The following is a 14,783-nucleotide window of genomic DNA, read 5'->3' as shown; positions in this document are numbered from 1 at the left end:
CTGTCCTGGAACTCACTTTATAGACCAGACTGGCCTCAAACTCACAGGGATCTGCCTACCTCTGCCTCCAGAGTGCTGGGATTAAAGGCATGCGCCACCACCTCCTGACCTGTAGTGTGTTTCTTGGACCTAGTTTTTAATACAGTCAGCCAGTCTGAGTTTATTTGTTTATAATTTCAGCTGTTCACTTTTAAGGTTGTTATTGAGAAATGTCTGTAATTCCTGGGATTTTGTTTGCTTTCCTGGTTGGTGTTGGGGCAGTGCCGTTTTCTTTCTCCCCATTAGTACTAGTGGTGGTTTACTGTCTTGGACATGTGGATTCCTTCCTAGCTTGTCTGTTCATTTATTCTTATGAAATTCATTCTTCCCTGTGCTTTTGCGATTCAGACTTTGTGATTAGTATTCTGTTAAGTATTTTCTTTTTCAGTGCTGACTTGGTTTTCCTGACCTGCCTTCATTGTGGTTCTCTTGAAATGTCCTCATTTTACTGTCAGTCCCGAAAGGCTTGCTGGGTAGAGCACTTCTCTGGTAGCTGTTTACTTCCTGGGTTTGAAATGCATTGCCTCATGCTTTCCTGGCTTTGGGAGTTGCAGGTGGAGATCTGAAGCCATTCCCATGTGTTTTCCTTTGTAGGTGAGTTGGAGGTTTCTCTCATTATTTTAATGTTTCTTTGTGTTATGTTTCTGATATCTTGGTTATGATATGTTATAGAGAGGTTTTTTTCCTGTGGTTGTGTCCTTTTGGGGTTCTAAATGCCTCTTTCGGGTGTTTATTTCTTCTAGATTTGGGATTTTTTACTTTAATTTCATATACAGATTCTCCGTGTCTGCAGTCTTTGATCTTGCCTCCTTTTTTAGTCACGTGGATTAGGTCATGGTTTGATTTCTTGATCATCTTTCAAAGCTTTTGGGTGTTATGGATGTGACTGCTTTCTTCTTTTCCTTGTTGAAGTTTGAATGTAGTTACCTTGGCCTTGGCTATGCCTCAGATTCTTTTTTCCGCCTGGTCAAGTCTACTGATGTTGTCTTCCGCTGTGTTGCTTTAATTTGGTTCATTAGAGGTTTTTATTTTCAACATTTCTGGTTTTTTTTTTCAACCTCAAAATTTTGATTTCCTTAGTGAAGTTTTACTTCCATGTTGCTGGCGTTTTCATCTGTACTGCTTATTTTCTCACCCATCTTGCTGACTTTTTCCTGTATATTACCAGCGTTCTTCATCAAGACCTGGATTGGAGCCATCTGTTTGGTTGTATCATTTTGTTAGTAAACTCAACCTTTGAAATCATCAGCATTGTACCTATTTTAGGGCCTTTGAATTTAATAATTGAAGAGTTATCATTTGGAGGGGTCATATTCCCTTGCTTTTTATAGTGTGTGTGTGTGTGGGGGGGTACTGATTGCATTTCTGTTGGTTAGGTCTCTTCTGGTTTTATTTGGGAAGCCTGATTGAGAAGCCTATATTTGAGGGCTCAGTTCTGAGTGCCACTCAGTAGGGAGAAAACAGACTGTGACAACAGCAACATCATCAAATGCAGGATATGGAGATGCACATAAAATGAAGTAAAGTCTACTAGTACGTCACCAATTACATAACCCAGAAGCGAGAGAATAGACTGTGTCGTGAGTTTAAAGTGTCTTAGGGTGAGTGTGAAAATAAATGGGACGAAGCAGCCAGGGAAGGGGAGTAAAGCTGAATAAACGAAAAGAAAGGGGATGGGGAGGATTGTTTGGAAAGGAAAAAGTGGGAAATTAGAAAAGGGTCTGACAATGACTGAGGGCTTAAAAGCACTGGCTGCTCTTGCAGAAGACCTAGGCATGGTTTCTAGCATCTATGTGGTGACTCACAACTATCCGTAACCCTAGTTCCAGGGGATCTGGTGCCCTGATCTGTCCTCCTTGGGCACATAGTGCACATGCAGGCAGTCACCCATACATCTGAGCATTTGAAAGATTGGGCTGGGGGATGGCAAATTAAAAATGATAAAAGTAAAAAAGAAAGAAAAAGTTTCTCAATAATGAGAAAGTTGGAAAAATCAAATTGATGAATGTAGGAAATGGAATAGAAAATAAAACACATGTGTGTTTTTGTTTACTTGTTTTAAAGAAAAACAACAAATCCTAATGATGAGGTTTGAGTGAGAACAAATCTCATAGGCTCATATATTTAAATACTTTGTTCCCAGTTGGTGGAACTGTTTGGGAAGGATTAGGAGATGTGACCTGTTGAAGTAGGTGTGTCACTAGGGACAGGCTTTGAAGTGTCATGCCATTCTCAGTCAGTCAGTTTGTCTGTCTGTCTGTCTGTCTCTTGGAATGTAAGCTCTCAGTTGTTCCTGCTGACATGCCTTTGGACTCTCACTCTCTGAACCCATAAGCCCAATAGAATCACTTCCTTCTATAAATCATGGTGGCTTATCATAGCAATAAAAAAGTAAGAGTCCCTATAAGATAAAATTGTAGTGCTGCCATGTGTATAGGAGGCGTGGAGGGTGGGAGGACAGTTTGGGGAGTAAAAACTGGGTGTGGGGAAAGGAAGAGAAAAAATGATTGCTCAATAGTCAAAGATGTAGAAACAAAGATGAAAGTGTGACAGGACAAGAAGAGGCATTTTAAAATATGATAATATTATAAAGAGAATAAACTGCTTGAAGTGTAACATAGGAAAGAAGGTAACCAGGTGTTGGCAGCGTCTTCCTGGACCCTAGTGCACATATCCTACTGGTAATGCAGGTGGTGGGGAAATGTCTGTTGGACTTCTGGGCACTTGTCTTCCTGGTGGCTTATGCTGATGCTGATCCAGTACTGGACAAGTGCCTGTCTTCACTTGAGCTGCTTCTCTGGGTACCAGGAACTACTGCTGACCAACACTTAGCTCACAACTCCTGAAGTAGCTGCTGCTGCTGCTGCTGCTGTGTGTGTGTATGTGTGTGTGTGTGTGTGTGTGTGTGTGTGTGTGTCCCAAGGCACTGGGGATGTCAGCAGCAGCTCTGGCCTTCTGAGCTCTACACAAGCAGGGGCAGTCTTCATGCGTTCAAGACCTCCAATGTATTAATCACCTTGCTGCAAGGATGCAGCTGTGTGTAGCCTGCCAGAGCTTCAGTCTTCAGGGTCTATCAGGGCAGTGACAGCAGCTCGGTGGCTCTACCTGCTGAATTGAGTCTGGGGTCTTAGTTAGCGAAGTTTGTTCCTGGCTATCAGACGGGTTAGCCTTCCCTGTACACTTCCGCTGCCCAAGATAAGCGTCCTGTAGCCTGCATTTTTCACTTGGTCAGTCCCTCCTGCTCTCCACAAACTCCAAGGCTGTCTGTCATGGAGGACTGTGTCAAATTAACTTCAGGCTCTCAGACTTGTGGGTTGTTCCTTTGTTCTCAGGCTTCCAGAGTAGCACAGTTTCAAACAACAGGTTCTCTTTTAAGATGGTGCCGGGTCCCTGCCCAGGAAGTCAGTTACGCAGAGGACAAAGTAGAATTCCTTTCCACTGTCTGCCAGAGGAACCACTGTCTCACTAATCCAGAAACTGGCTTTGAGGCTTGTGAGTTCTGGCTGCTTTTCCCAAGGGTTTGCTCGTGTCTCCTTAGCAGAACCTCCTGCTTGATCTTAAAGTCTTCTGCTGCCTCTCCCATCCCTCACAAACCTTTGTTTGGAGCTGTGTTGGGGTTGGCGTCTCTTTAGTGTGTCGCCTGTCCCTTTGACCACACTTTACAGCTCCCTTTGCACATTTCTAACGTATGTCCTCTTGCCCTCTGTTTGGAGGAGATTCTATTTTTTCTTCTGCTGATCTTTCTCTTCTATCAGGAGGCAGTAAGGGGACTTCTAGTCCACCATCTTACCCTGGGTTTTGATGATTGTGGACATTGGTAAAAATAACAGCTTGCCCAGTAGTTACTATGGCCTCTGTGCTTTTATTTATTTATTTTTGATTGAGAAGTGCAGGAGGTTCTATTTTATATTTTGGGCTGGCTTTCCTGTAGGGCTCAGAGTTTTTGGTACCTGTTCCCCGCCCCCCCCCAAGAAATACATGTAGATGTTCACGGTGGTGGTATAGTGGTTAGCATAGCTGCCCTCCAAAAATACAGGTTAGTAGATAGCCACTGTTCATTAATAATTTTCAAGTTTTAACTCTTGTGAATTTCCAAAGGCAAATTATATCTGCGTGTAGCTATTTCCCAGAAGTGTGGCTTGCTGGCTCCTCTCACTGCTTTGACCCTTAGTTTACACAGGATCTTTGGAAAGTGGTCTGTTTTGTCATCCCACAGTCCTCTGGTGGGTGGGATTTTCCGTCTCTGATTGCTTTGATCTCTAATTATGAATTTTGGCTGATGGTAGTTGCAGTGGAAGAGACTATGAGCCTTTTCAGTTGTGCCTTAAGCAAATTTGCAGGGGAGCCCTGATGTTAACTTTGGCAGGTTTCATGCCTGCAAATATTGATTGAGCCAGAAGTCCCCACTGTAAAATGTCACCAGTGAATGTGCAGCCAGTGCAGGCAGGGGAACTCATTACTGCAGCTCGTCTGCAGCTTCTGGGTCAGGCCACTCACCACCATCTGGTAAGAACGAATGTTTGAAAACTACCTTTTATTCTGACAAAAGGTAATCAGGAGAGGTTAACAACCGATGATTTCTGAACAGTTCAGATTGGTTAGACCAATCCATCCCCAAGCTCGGGCTGTGACATTCCAAATGTCTAATTATCTCACGGGGTATTAGAACATTTTAAAATGATGAAATCCCAAAGTCATGGTAGGAGGAATTTAATTATGTGTATGCTCTTCTTTCTGCTCTGTGCTACACACCCGCTTTCCTATTAGAAGCATTTATTCTGAGGAAGAAAAGGCAGCAGGAAAGGAAGAGGCAAATAGGATTGCTGTCTTCAACTAAAGCTTAATTTTAAAGCCCCATATGTGAGAGTCAGGCTAGACTTGTCCTTCAAGGGCAAGGACTAGGGATCAGGGAAGGAGACTGAAGTTGGAAGGGTTTTCTCAGTGTGGTAAACCCTGAAGGAAAGATGCGAAGATGGGGGAGGGCGGTATATGGTCAGCAGGGGTGTTGGGAAAGTCCCAGCCTATGTCTACCCAGAGACGTTTTTAAAGAGGATTCAGCCAGTGGCGCACGCCTTTAATCCCAGCATTCAGAAGGCAGAGACAGGCGGATCTCTGTGAGTTTGAGACCAGCCTGGTCTACAGAGCGAGTTCCAGGACAGACTCCAAAGCTGCAGAGAAACCCTGTCTCGAAAAGCAAACAACAAAAATGAAACAAAAGGATTCAGACTGCAAATGGATGACTGCCGGGTGTCATGGAGCTGCCTAAGGCTCAGACTGACTCTAGTGCCTTGGAAGAACCATAGCAAGGTGTGGACAGGCATTTCCAATAGAGTAGCTCTGGAGTCAACTCTTCATTAACAGTTCTCAAAACAAACCGAAGGAAAAAATGCCCCCAGGGAGATAGTCATTTGTTGCTCTTATGTGTCCTTCCTCTGTCATTCACTGCCAAAAAGTATAGCTGGGGGAAGGTTACCTGTTAAATATCTTCATGTTCAAAAACAATTTTTTTTGCCATCCCCCCGCCCGCCAGTGATAGTGGGGATTGAACGCTACCACTGAGCTACACCTTCCACCCAGGAATCCATATCTTCAAGCCCATTAGTGTTCAGAGCCCCCTTCTACCTCACTCAGCCATACTGATTTTGAATCAAGTGTCACAAAGATAAGGAATTCTTTGTGTCTTCTTTGGGCCACAGCATGCCCTGTGCTGTAGAAACATCACCTTTATGGACAGATGAACATCAGAAATGTTTATGAGAGGGAGTTATTAATCTTCGTTTATAGTTAAGTTACCATCCATAACTTAAATAGAGGGAGTAGGACTTTAGGAAAACCTGACTCCAAACTCATTTTCCATTTAGCACAGCACTGCTAGAACAGGATCACTGGCTCTGGCCGTTATTTACTGGAAGGAAGCCTTTTGTTGATGGCTACAGCTCTTCCCTCACATGGGGACTGGTCTGTGTTCTTATATTCTTAGGAATATATTAGGAGCTGTGCCTGCTATCCAGTGACATCCTCAGAATTCTCCTGTCTTATTTCTAATTAGTCTGGGTGAGAATGGAGAAGGAGCCCACTGTATTGGAGTTAGTCTTGCACTCTTACTCACCATAAGTTGCTTAAACCCACTGGGCTGGTAGTTAGACGTTTCTGTCTTCTACTTTAAACTTCTGAGTTCTGTCGTTTAAATCTTGAGCAACAGCTTGCACACCTCACTGGGTAGACCCTTCTCTGAGGTTATCTGAGCTCACTCCCTGTTGCTAGGTGAAGAGTTCCTGGTTTATTTCAAGGTCATAGAAGACTTCTTTCTATTCATGTTTTCTAGTTCCCTTATGGAATTAGGTGTGCTTTTCCCCTCTGTCATTATGAAAGCATCTTTCCTCAATTATCTCTTTAGCCAGGTAACTTGGAATGTTACACTATCTTTAGATACATGCACACACATTTCCACTGTTGTGTCCCAGTGCACATGTGCTGTGCATTAATAATTGCACTGTTATGTTTTCATAATTTATCATAATGATACCATTATTGCTTCCTATAGAAGTTCTCCCCACCCCCAACCTCTAAGTCTAATTGAGGTCGAGACAGACCATAAATGTGATAATACAGATTGCACGCTCAGAGGAAATGGAGTGGGTTTCATAGTGGAGTTTTAATTTAGGCTACGTTCTGGTGATGTAGTCTCTTCCTATGGTACATTACTTTGAGTCCAATATAACTGCATGTTCCCACAGCCCCTCATTATAGCTGCAGCTTCTCACTGCTTTTTAATTAAAAAAAAAATAGAGAGGGGGAAATGAAACCTAAAGCTTAGGTTGGATATTGTCTGGGTACACAGGGAGTATTGCAGGCAGTTTGCTTACTTAAATTTTTAACTCTTTCAAAGCTTTTGTGACGATGTTTTGATGTCCATTTCCGAGGGTTGGAGTGAGGGGATCGAGGAGTACACAGCTGTGTGCTGACACATACACGGACCTGTACAAAGGGGCTGCTGAAAGGTTTGGACACATGCGTGACCTTGAGGCCTCCTGTAAGCTTTGAGAGTCGATCCTTCCTGTATCCTTGAAAGGCCACACTGCCCTGTGGTTGAATGGGGACAAGTGCTCAGAGAGCCTTTTACATGACAGTGGGAGTGGGGCTGGGATCTACGTCGAAGGCCAGAGAAGCACTTCGAGATGGATATTTGGAAGTTAAGAGTTAACCATTTTTCTCCAGTTCTGTGGGCAGCAGAAGCAGAGAAATGACTTTATTAGGAACAGTTGCTTTTGTCATTCCTTTATCTTGAAGGATGCCACATACCTTTCAGGGACCAGAGCAGATTAATCTCCAGAGGTGACTGGTAAGAATGGCTTAAGCCTCTTGAGATTGACTGTGTGTCATGAGAAGGGTGTTCGTGGCCTGAACTGCTGACCTCTGGCAGGTTTCCCTGTCATGCTCTCCTTTTGGATCAGCAGTCCTTTGGCTCCCTGATTTCAGCCTGGCGGCCTGAACTCCATCCCGTGCACACCTGTGTTTATGTGTAATCAGTTGCTCCACCAAAGGGTTCAGGCTGGGGAAATGGAGTCAAGAAATCTACTTCTAGGTGAGGTATGGAGTTTGCTATGATTGTTGTGGGTTTCCAGCGTTCCTAAGACCCCTGCTGCATTCATTGTTGCTGAAAGTTGGTTCCATTAGGCTTCACCAGGAAGCAGTATGATGGCGGCCTGCGCATGAAATGGGGTGCTTGGTATGGAGCCGAGTGTGAGTGTAAGTGTGAACCACGTGCCACGTGCTTAGTATTAAAAAAAAAAAAAGAGTAAACTAGCATTTTAAAAATATTGACTATATATACTAAATTGCTATTTTAGGCATATTGTGCTAAATAAAATATCTATTAAAATTAGTTTTACCTGTTTCTTTTTATTTTGAAAAATGTGGCTATTAAAAAATATTCATGCCAGTGGCTTGCACTGTATTTGATTGTACCCATCCTGGACTGTGGCACGCTCATTTTCCCTGTCCTAGCACAGAGCTTCAAACACAGTTGGCACTTAGTGAATACTTGTTAAGGAGCCAACCCCAACCCATACCACTGAGGTCTTAGGAATGAGTGGAGCCTCTATTGAGAATGTTGGAGTTTGAAAACGAGACACATTGAGGAGTAAAGAGCAGAATTCTTGCATCTGCGGGAAGATGCTGAAATAAAGCATCTCAGGGCCACCGCTGCACAGCTTACCTGCCCACGGGAGAGGGAGGTGGCTGTGCCTCTGCTCTGCCAGGCCAAGCCCAAGAGGAGCTGATGCTTTATGTGTGCTGTTGAGATAGGCCAGTCAGAAAGGTTATAGCAGCTTAATTTGCCTTGACTGTGCCTCTCCCCATGACCCAGTTTAGGTGACACCCAACTGGAAGCCTGGGGCCGCTACTAGGCCACCTGATTTCAGTGTTTCATGCCTAAGAAGTCTTTTCTCAAGTTTTTTTTTTTTTTTTTTTTTTTTTGTTAATGACTTACCACTTTAATCTAACCAAGGTATAATGTGGCTTTTGTCTGTGGGTACATTTAAGTCCCTCAGAACTGTGTCACTGAGAGTTGCATAATCAAGGTGGATGGGCACACTCTGATATGTCACTTCAGAGAGGATCAGCTTGTCTCTGCAAGTGTTTATTGAGAGCTAGCTGGCACCCCAGGCATCCTGTTCCCTGCTAATACAACAGAACTGTTAACTACCTCTGGTCCCCAGAGAGGTGGATGAGTGCTGCCCGAGGAAAGTGCTATTTCAGTGGGCTGTTAGAGGCGGGGATGCAACCCTCCCCTGGCCTTTCAAGAGTGGGCTCTAAAGAGACAAGACCACTGTTGTTTCTCCTCTGCCTTTCTTGATGGTGGCAGCACTTAGCTTCCTCCTGTTAATTGCGACTCAACCACCTTTTCTCTCCATCCCGAAATCCCCTCTTTGTGGAGAACTCTGGAGCTCAAGTCCCGACTTAGCTGCTTTGGCTGCTGCGGCAGGCTTACACTAATCGCAATCGCAGCGGGGTTTGTTTTATGAACCTGAAAGATCTCTGTTCCCAGGAGGCTGAGGTTCCTACCGCTGGGGAGCTGCAGAGTTTTCTTGGAAGCCTGCTTCCTTGAAGGTGAAGCTACCTCCCTTTCCCTTCCCACACTAAAGCATCCATCTTTTTCTCTTGAGGTCTTGTATGTGGAGATCCCTTCCTCCCTTTAAGGTTAGAACAGTAATGACAATACTAGGTTTTTATACTTAAGGAAATTGGGTATGTGCCAGGGAGACTCAGAAGAGAGAGAAAAGTAGCAGGGGGTACCCTACAAGTGGAACTGTGATTCTCCTGAGCACCATCATCTGCTCAGACTCACTGAAGCCCCTGGCATGTAGAGCCAGCAGGATTCACATGGACAGAGAATGACTTTGCACCCCTGGCGCGATGCAATCCAGTGGCAGTCACAAGGCAAGATGTGTGATGTCCATGATGAAAGTTTGTCTGTTATTACCAGACACCTTAGCAGGGTGTTAATGAGCACAGCATTTTCTTCTATTTGCTAGTAACAACCCACATTGCACTATTATGCTATCAGTAGGTGCAGTTGTCATTGGAGAAGGAAAAAATCATGAAGGAGACCATCTCAGGTGTCTTGTGGGGAAGATGGAAGTACCTGGATTGCCTCATCGTGGTCATTTTCTTTATTTGGGACTGTTAGACGTTGGAGTGCTTTCCCTTTAAATGCAGCTTTTTAAAGTCCACAAGGAAAAGGGTTATAGTCCTCATTTGCATTTTAGGAAGCTAAGGCCTAGGGAGGCAGACCATGTGCCCAAAGTTGTACTAGCTGAGCCAAACAGTGAGATAGGGCTATTTGGTGTCTGCCATGGTGTTTCTCCTTGGTTTTGAAGCCTGTTTTAGTAGTGCCCTGCTTTATTCTGTACTAGTCGGACACAACAGGAAGACTCCTGTGCCCTGTGTTGGCAAAGGAGCAGTGAAGCTTCTGGGGTTACATGTTTCTCATGTGTGTGCTGAGATCTGAACTTGGGTCTTCATGCGTGTGAACAAGCACTGGTATCCACTGAGTCATCTCTTCAGCCCTGTTTTTTTTTTTTTTTTTTTTTAATTGACAACTCTGTAGGACACAATGTATTTTAATATATTGAAGAGAGCAGGCAAAAGCACCTTGGCCTGAATACTGCCATTTTGACTTCGGACTTTATTTTACTTGCAGGATAAAATAAAGTTCAGGTTTCCAAGCCCTAGGGGAGCTGAGAACTTTCCAATAGCTGATCAGCCTCATCCCTAATCCACGGAAATAGTCATTGTGCATCTTCGGTTCTTTAGAAACATTATGGCTGTTCTTAACAACAAAAGGAACAAACGAATCTGACGGTCGGACTGAAAGGTTTGCATTGTATTTTGGTTGACAATGATTTAACATTCAAGAAAGCCTCTGATCTCTAAATCCTGATTGGTGAAAATTGTAACTAACTTGACAGCAAATGTTTGTGATTTTTGTGTTTATAAACCCCACTTCTGCCCCTGCTCAGGTCTCTCAGGAGAAACAAGGCTCCCAAGTCCTTGTCCTACAGCCCTGATCGATCAGTGACCCACTTATGTAGTGAATTATTAAAATCTTTGGAACCCATCAGTGTTGTCCCTCCTTCCTTATGGCACATAACGGGCTAGGTGTAACAGTATGTTGCAATATAGAATGATTAAACCAGGTGAATTAACAGATCTGTCACCATCTACTCTTTGTGGCAAAGATTTAAAATATTTTTTTTTCAAATTTGAAGGATGCAGAGCGTTAGTATGTGTTACATGTACTCTTCAGCCCACTAAATGACTAAAGCTAATTCTTCAGTTATTCCCAAGCATTCTTCTAGTCACTGCTTCTGAGTTCTTTTCTATGAATGAGATCATGTGGCATTTCACTTATCACAAAGTCTTCCAGATTGACCAGTTGTGGTATATGCCCACGGTCATATTGCTAATGACAGCCTTTCTTCCCCTGGCTAAGTGGGACTCCAGAGAGCACACCCCACATCTCTCTCATCTGCTGATGGGCACCTTGTTCCTGTCTCATAGCTCTTATGAATAGTGCTACACTGTGCGCTTTAGTGCAGGAACCTCTCTGCAGGCTGACTTCACTTCCTTTGGAGACCACCGGATCATACGGTGGTCGTTCTGTTTTCAGCTTTGTGAGGAGCCTCCATACTGTTTTCCATAATGGCCATGTTAACTCACATGCCCACAAGCAAGACACTCTCAGGGCTTCCTCTTCTCCACCTCCTTAGCTGTTTAAACAGATGATACCCCATGGATTCATTTGTGTTTCCTGATTAATAACATTGGGGTGTTCCCCTCTCCTTTATCTCTTAGCCATTTCTGTATGTTCTCTTGAAGAGAACATATGAACCCTTGTCTAGCCTCTGGCCATCTGTTCTCCTGCATAGTAGAATCTGAAGTCCAGTAGACTTGGAAGTATCTGTGTATCATTCTCTGTCTGAACTGAGGAGCTTGAGAAAAAGACGTTGATAGAAGATGTATGCTGATGGGTGGAGGTTGGGGATTGTGTCTTACAAGGAAAGTGAACCTAACTCAGTATCCCCATGTCAAAGTGACCTTTCCCCTTGTGATTTCTATATACACCGGGAATCTTGTGAAGTGGTACAACCTTATTAAAAAAAAAAGTTTGTTGGTCACAGTGTGTTTTTAAAACCATTGAGGGTCTGAAACTTCATAGAGCTAGCCTCGCTGTTCTGTGAGAAAGGTAAGCCGTGGCACTTAGGTGTCGGGACCCTTGGGTGCTTTCATATGTCTATCCTCTCCTGCACACCTTCCCCCACTTCTGAGACAGGGTTTCTCTGTGTAGCCCTGGCTGTCCTGGAACTCATTCTGTAGACCAGGCTGTCCTTGAACTAAGAGATCCGCCTGCCTCTGCCTCCTGAGCACCAGGATTAAAGGTGTGCACCACGATGCCCCGCTGCCTGCTTCTTTTCCAGCTCTAATGCCCTATGTTTCTTTTCTTTTTTTCTCAGCCCAACAGGGGCACAAAACGACCCCGGGATGATGAAGAAGAGGAACTGAAGACACGTCGCAAGCAGACTGGCCCTCGAGAACGCGGCCGCTATCGTGAGGAGGAGGCCACAGCAGCTGAGGAAACAGACGAGGATAAAAAAAGGCTGCTGCAGATTATTGACAGGGATGGCGAGGAGGAAGAGGAGGAGGTAGTGAGCCAGAGCTGGGCAGGGGCTGTCGGAGTGACCCCAACATACCATCTGGGTCTTCACTGGGGACAGGATATTACCCTGAGTCTCCTAGTCTCGTCTGTAAAATGGGGTTAAGAAATCCTGCATCAGAGTGTTGGGGCAAAGGTTGGGTGGGATCAAAGAGATAGAAAAGGATTTGCAGAGTAAGGAATGTTATGGGAACCAAGAGGAAGGATGACTCGTGTTGACAGGAGAAAGACAGAGAAAGCCTCTTGTCCTGCCGTTCTGAGGACATGTAGAAGACTCATCATTTTAAAATATAGTCCATAATCTAAAAGGAGTGTCACATCTGTCAATCACACAAGGTAGTAGGGCTTTTAAGAATGAAGTTTAGGGGGCTGGAGAAATGATGGATCAGTGGTTAAGAGCGCTCACTGGCTGCTCTTCTAGAGGACCCGGGTTCAATTCCTAGCACCCAAATGGCAGCTCACAACTGTCTGTAACTCCAGTTCCAGGGGCTCTGACACCTTCACATCAATGCATATAAAATAAGTTTAAAACAAATTTAAAAAAATGAAGTTCAAAGTACTATTAGATTAGATATGTGAGTCTTGTTTTAGCTTGGTGGTTCATGCCTGTAGTCGAAGCTCTCAGAAGCTGAAGTAAGGATCACTTGAGCCTAAGAGTTCAAAGACCATCTCTGACAATATAGCAAAACCTTCCTCAGAAAAACAAAGCAACAGTCAGTCCTACAACAGTTGAAGGAAGGCAATACCTTTGGGCTGTTCTATTCAGTCTTATCCTGTACCTTTGAGTAATATCCCTTTATGTCTCATGTGCCTGGGTTCTTCCCTTTAGGTCTAGTGTAGCACGAATTCTAATTGCTCTTAACAATAAAAATTTGGAGTTAGATTTAGGAGTAAAAGCTGAGAGATCAGAAAAGCAGAGCAGCCAGCCACTAGAGTTCTTACCTCTACCAATGCTCAGACCAGAGGGGCGATCCTGTCCTCAGACTGCATCCTCAGACTGCTCTGAGCTCCTGTCTCCTCCCACCTTATATTCCTCTCTCCACCCAGCCATATCACTCCTGTCTTCACCTCCCTGGTGTTGGGATTAAAGGTTTGTGATCCCAAGTGCTGGGATCACCTTTGTGTGAGCTCTGTTTCTCTTTTAGACTGTATCAATTTTGTATATCCCAGAGTGACCTTGAACTAACAGAGATCTGTCTGCCTCTGTCTCCCTAGTCCTGGGACTAAAGGTGTGTTTCACCACTGCCTGGCCTCTAGTATCTTAGACCTGCACTCTGATCTTCAGGCAAGATTTATTTGTTAAAAAACAAGCAAAATATCAGTACAGTCTGGGTCAGGTAAAATCCTCCACGAATCCTATCCCATCTCCGAGGTGGCCCCGCAGGCTGTTCTCAGGTTCTCTTCTCGCTTGATTCTGTATGTAGTCTTCCCAGCATGAATCGTCTCACATTTGCTTTCCTCCCTCGGCCTCCCAGGAAATGGCCTGCCTCTGTTTTGTTCACAGCTGTCTCTGGCACTGGGGCAACATCTAGCTCTTCATAGGCCCTAGTAAATATTCATCGAGTGAGTAAATGAATGGGGCAGAGGAGCACAGAGGTAAAATATCAGCGATTAAAACAAAATGCCCTCACCTTGTGTCTTTTTAAATCCTTAAGTGTTAACTTATATGCGGTTTCACTCTGGCATTTTGTTCAGTATGAATTATGGAAATGAATTCTTAAGAGCCAGCTGTTTTCTAGTTCCCTCAAAGACATGATGCTAAGTTTGGCTTTTAAAAAGGAGGCAGGAGCATGAATCTGAGAAGAAGAGAAAACTTAATTTGTATTCCAAACAGGTCTTTTCTATGTTATGACAATAACGCCTTCTTCTCGGGGGTCTGGACCAGTACTGTCTGAGGTTCTGCCCCTAAAATACATTGGCACTTGGGGAGTCTGTAGGAGAGAGCCCTGAGTTCTGAATTGTCTCCCAGAGCACAGCCTCGAAGGGCTTACACAGTGTGTGTGGCTGACGCTCCTTCAGGCTCCTGCTCAGTCTGCTCACCCTGTAGTTAATTGGAAGGTAGAATTCCTGTGGAGATGGTTTTGGGGGACTGGGACAGTGACTGTCATGGCTAAGTAGTTTCTAGCCTGCGAGACAAGTGTAATGGGGGAACAGCCTTCCTGTTAAGGGACAGGGACAAAGAGATAACTTTGTAAAAATGACACACAAAAGGCTAAAAGTCCAGGAGTTATTTCCTCACTGCTACCAAAGTCCCATCTGATGGGAAACAAGTGATGCTTGCCCCTGTGGTCACGTGGGCTTGTAAAATATTATTGTCCTTTTTGTACTACATCACTAGCATCCATCTTTCTGAAATCTCCCGCCGGTTTCTGACGTTGAGCTATTGGAGATGCTGCTGAGGCTGATGACTAAGACTGATAATCCGGTTCTCTGGTGTTGGAGAGGAATTGAGGAGGGAAGCCAAACCCTGGAGAGGCCGGAATGCTGGAAATCCCACAAGAACTGCACTCACATGAGTATAGTTCCT

General features: G+C 44.4%; 1 protein-coding gene across 1 annotated transcript in view; it reads left to right on the top strand.

Moving 5' to 3' along the window:
* The window catches only part of Ctnnbl1 (catenin beta like 1), a 167,977-nt gene that overhangs the window by 26,893 nt on the left and 126,301 nt on the right, over positions 1 to 14,783 (top strand). The window contains exon 2 of the mRNA XM_085697114.2: positions 12,057 to 12,245. Coding sequence (XP_085553240.1) covers positions 12,057 to 12,245 — 189 coding nt within the window. The remainder of the gene's footprint in view (positions 1 to 12,056; positions 12,246 to 14,783) is intronic.

This window comes from Myodes glareolus, chromosome 10 (assembly GCF_982192425.1).
Source record: "Myodes glareolus chromosome 10, mMyoGla1.1, whole genome shotgun sequence".
Lineage (NCBI taxonomy): Eukaryota > Metazoa > Chordata > Mammalia > Rodentia > Cricetidae > Myodes > Myodes glareolus.
The sequence above is the reverse complement of the archived record's forward strand: the minus strand, read 5'-3'. Positions and strand labels throughout refer to the sequence as shown.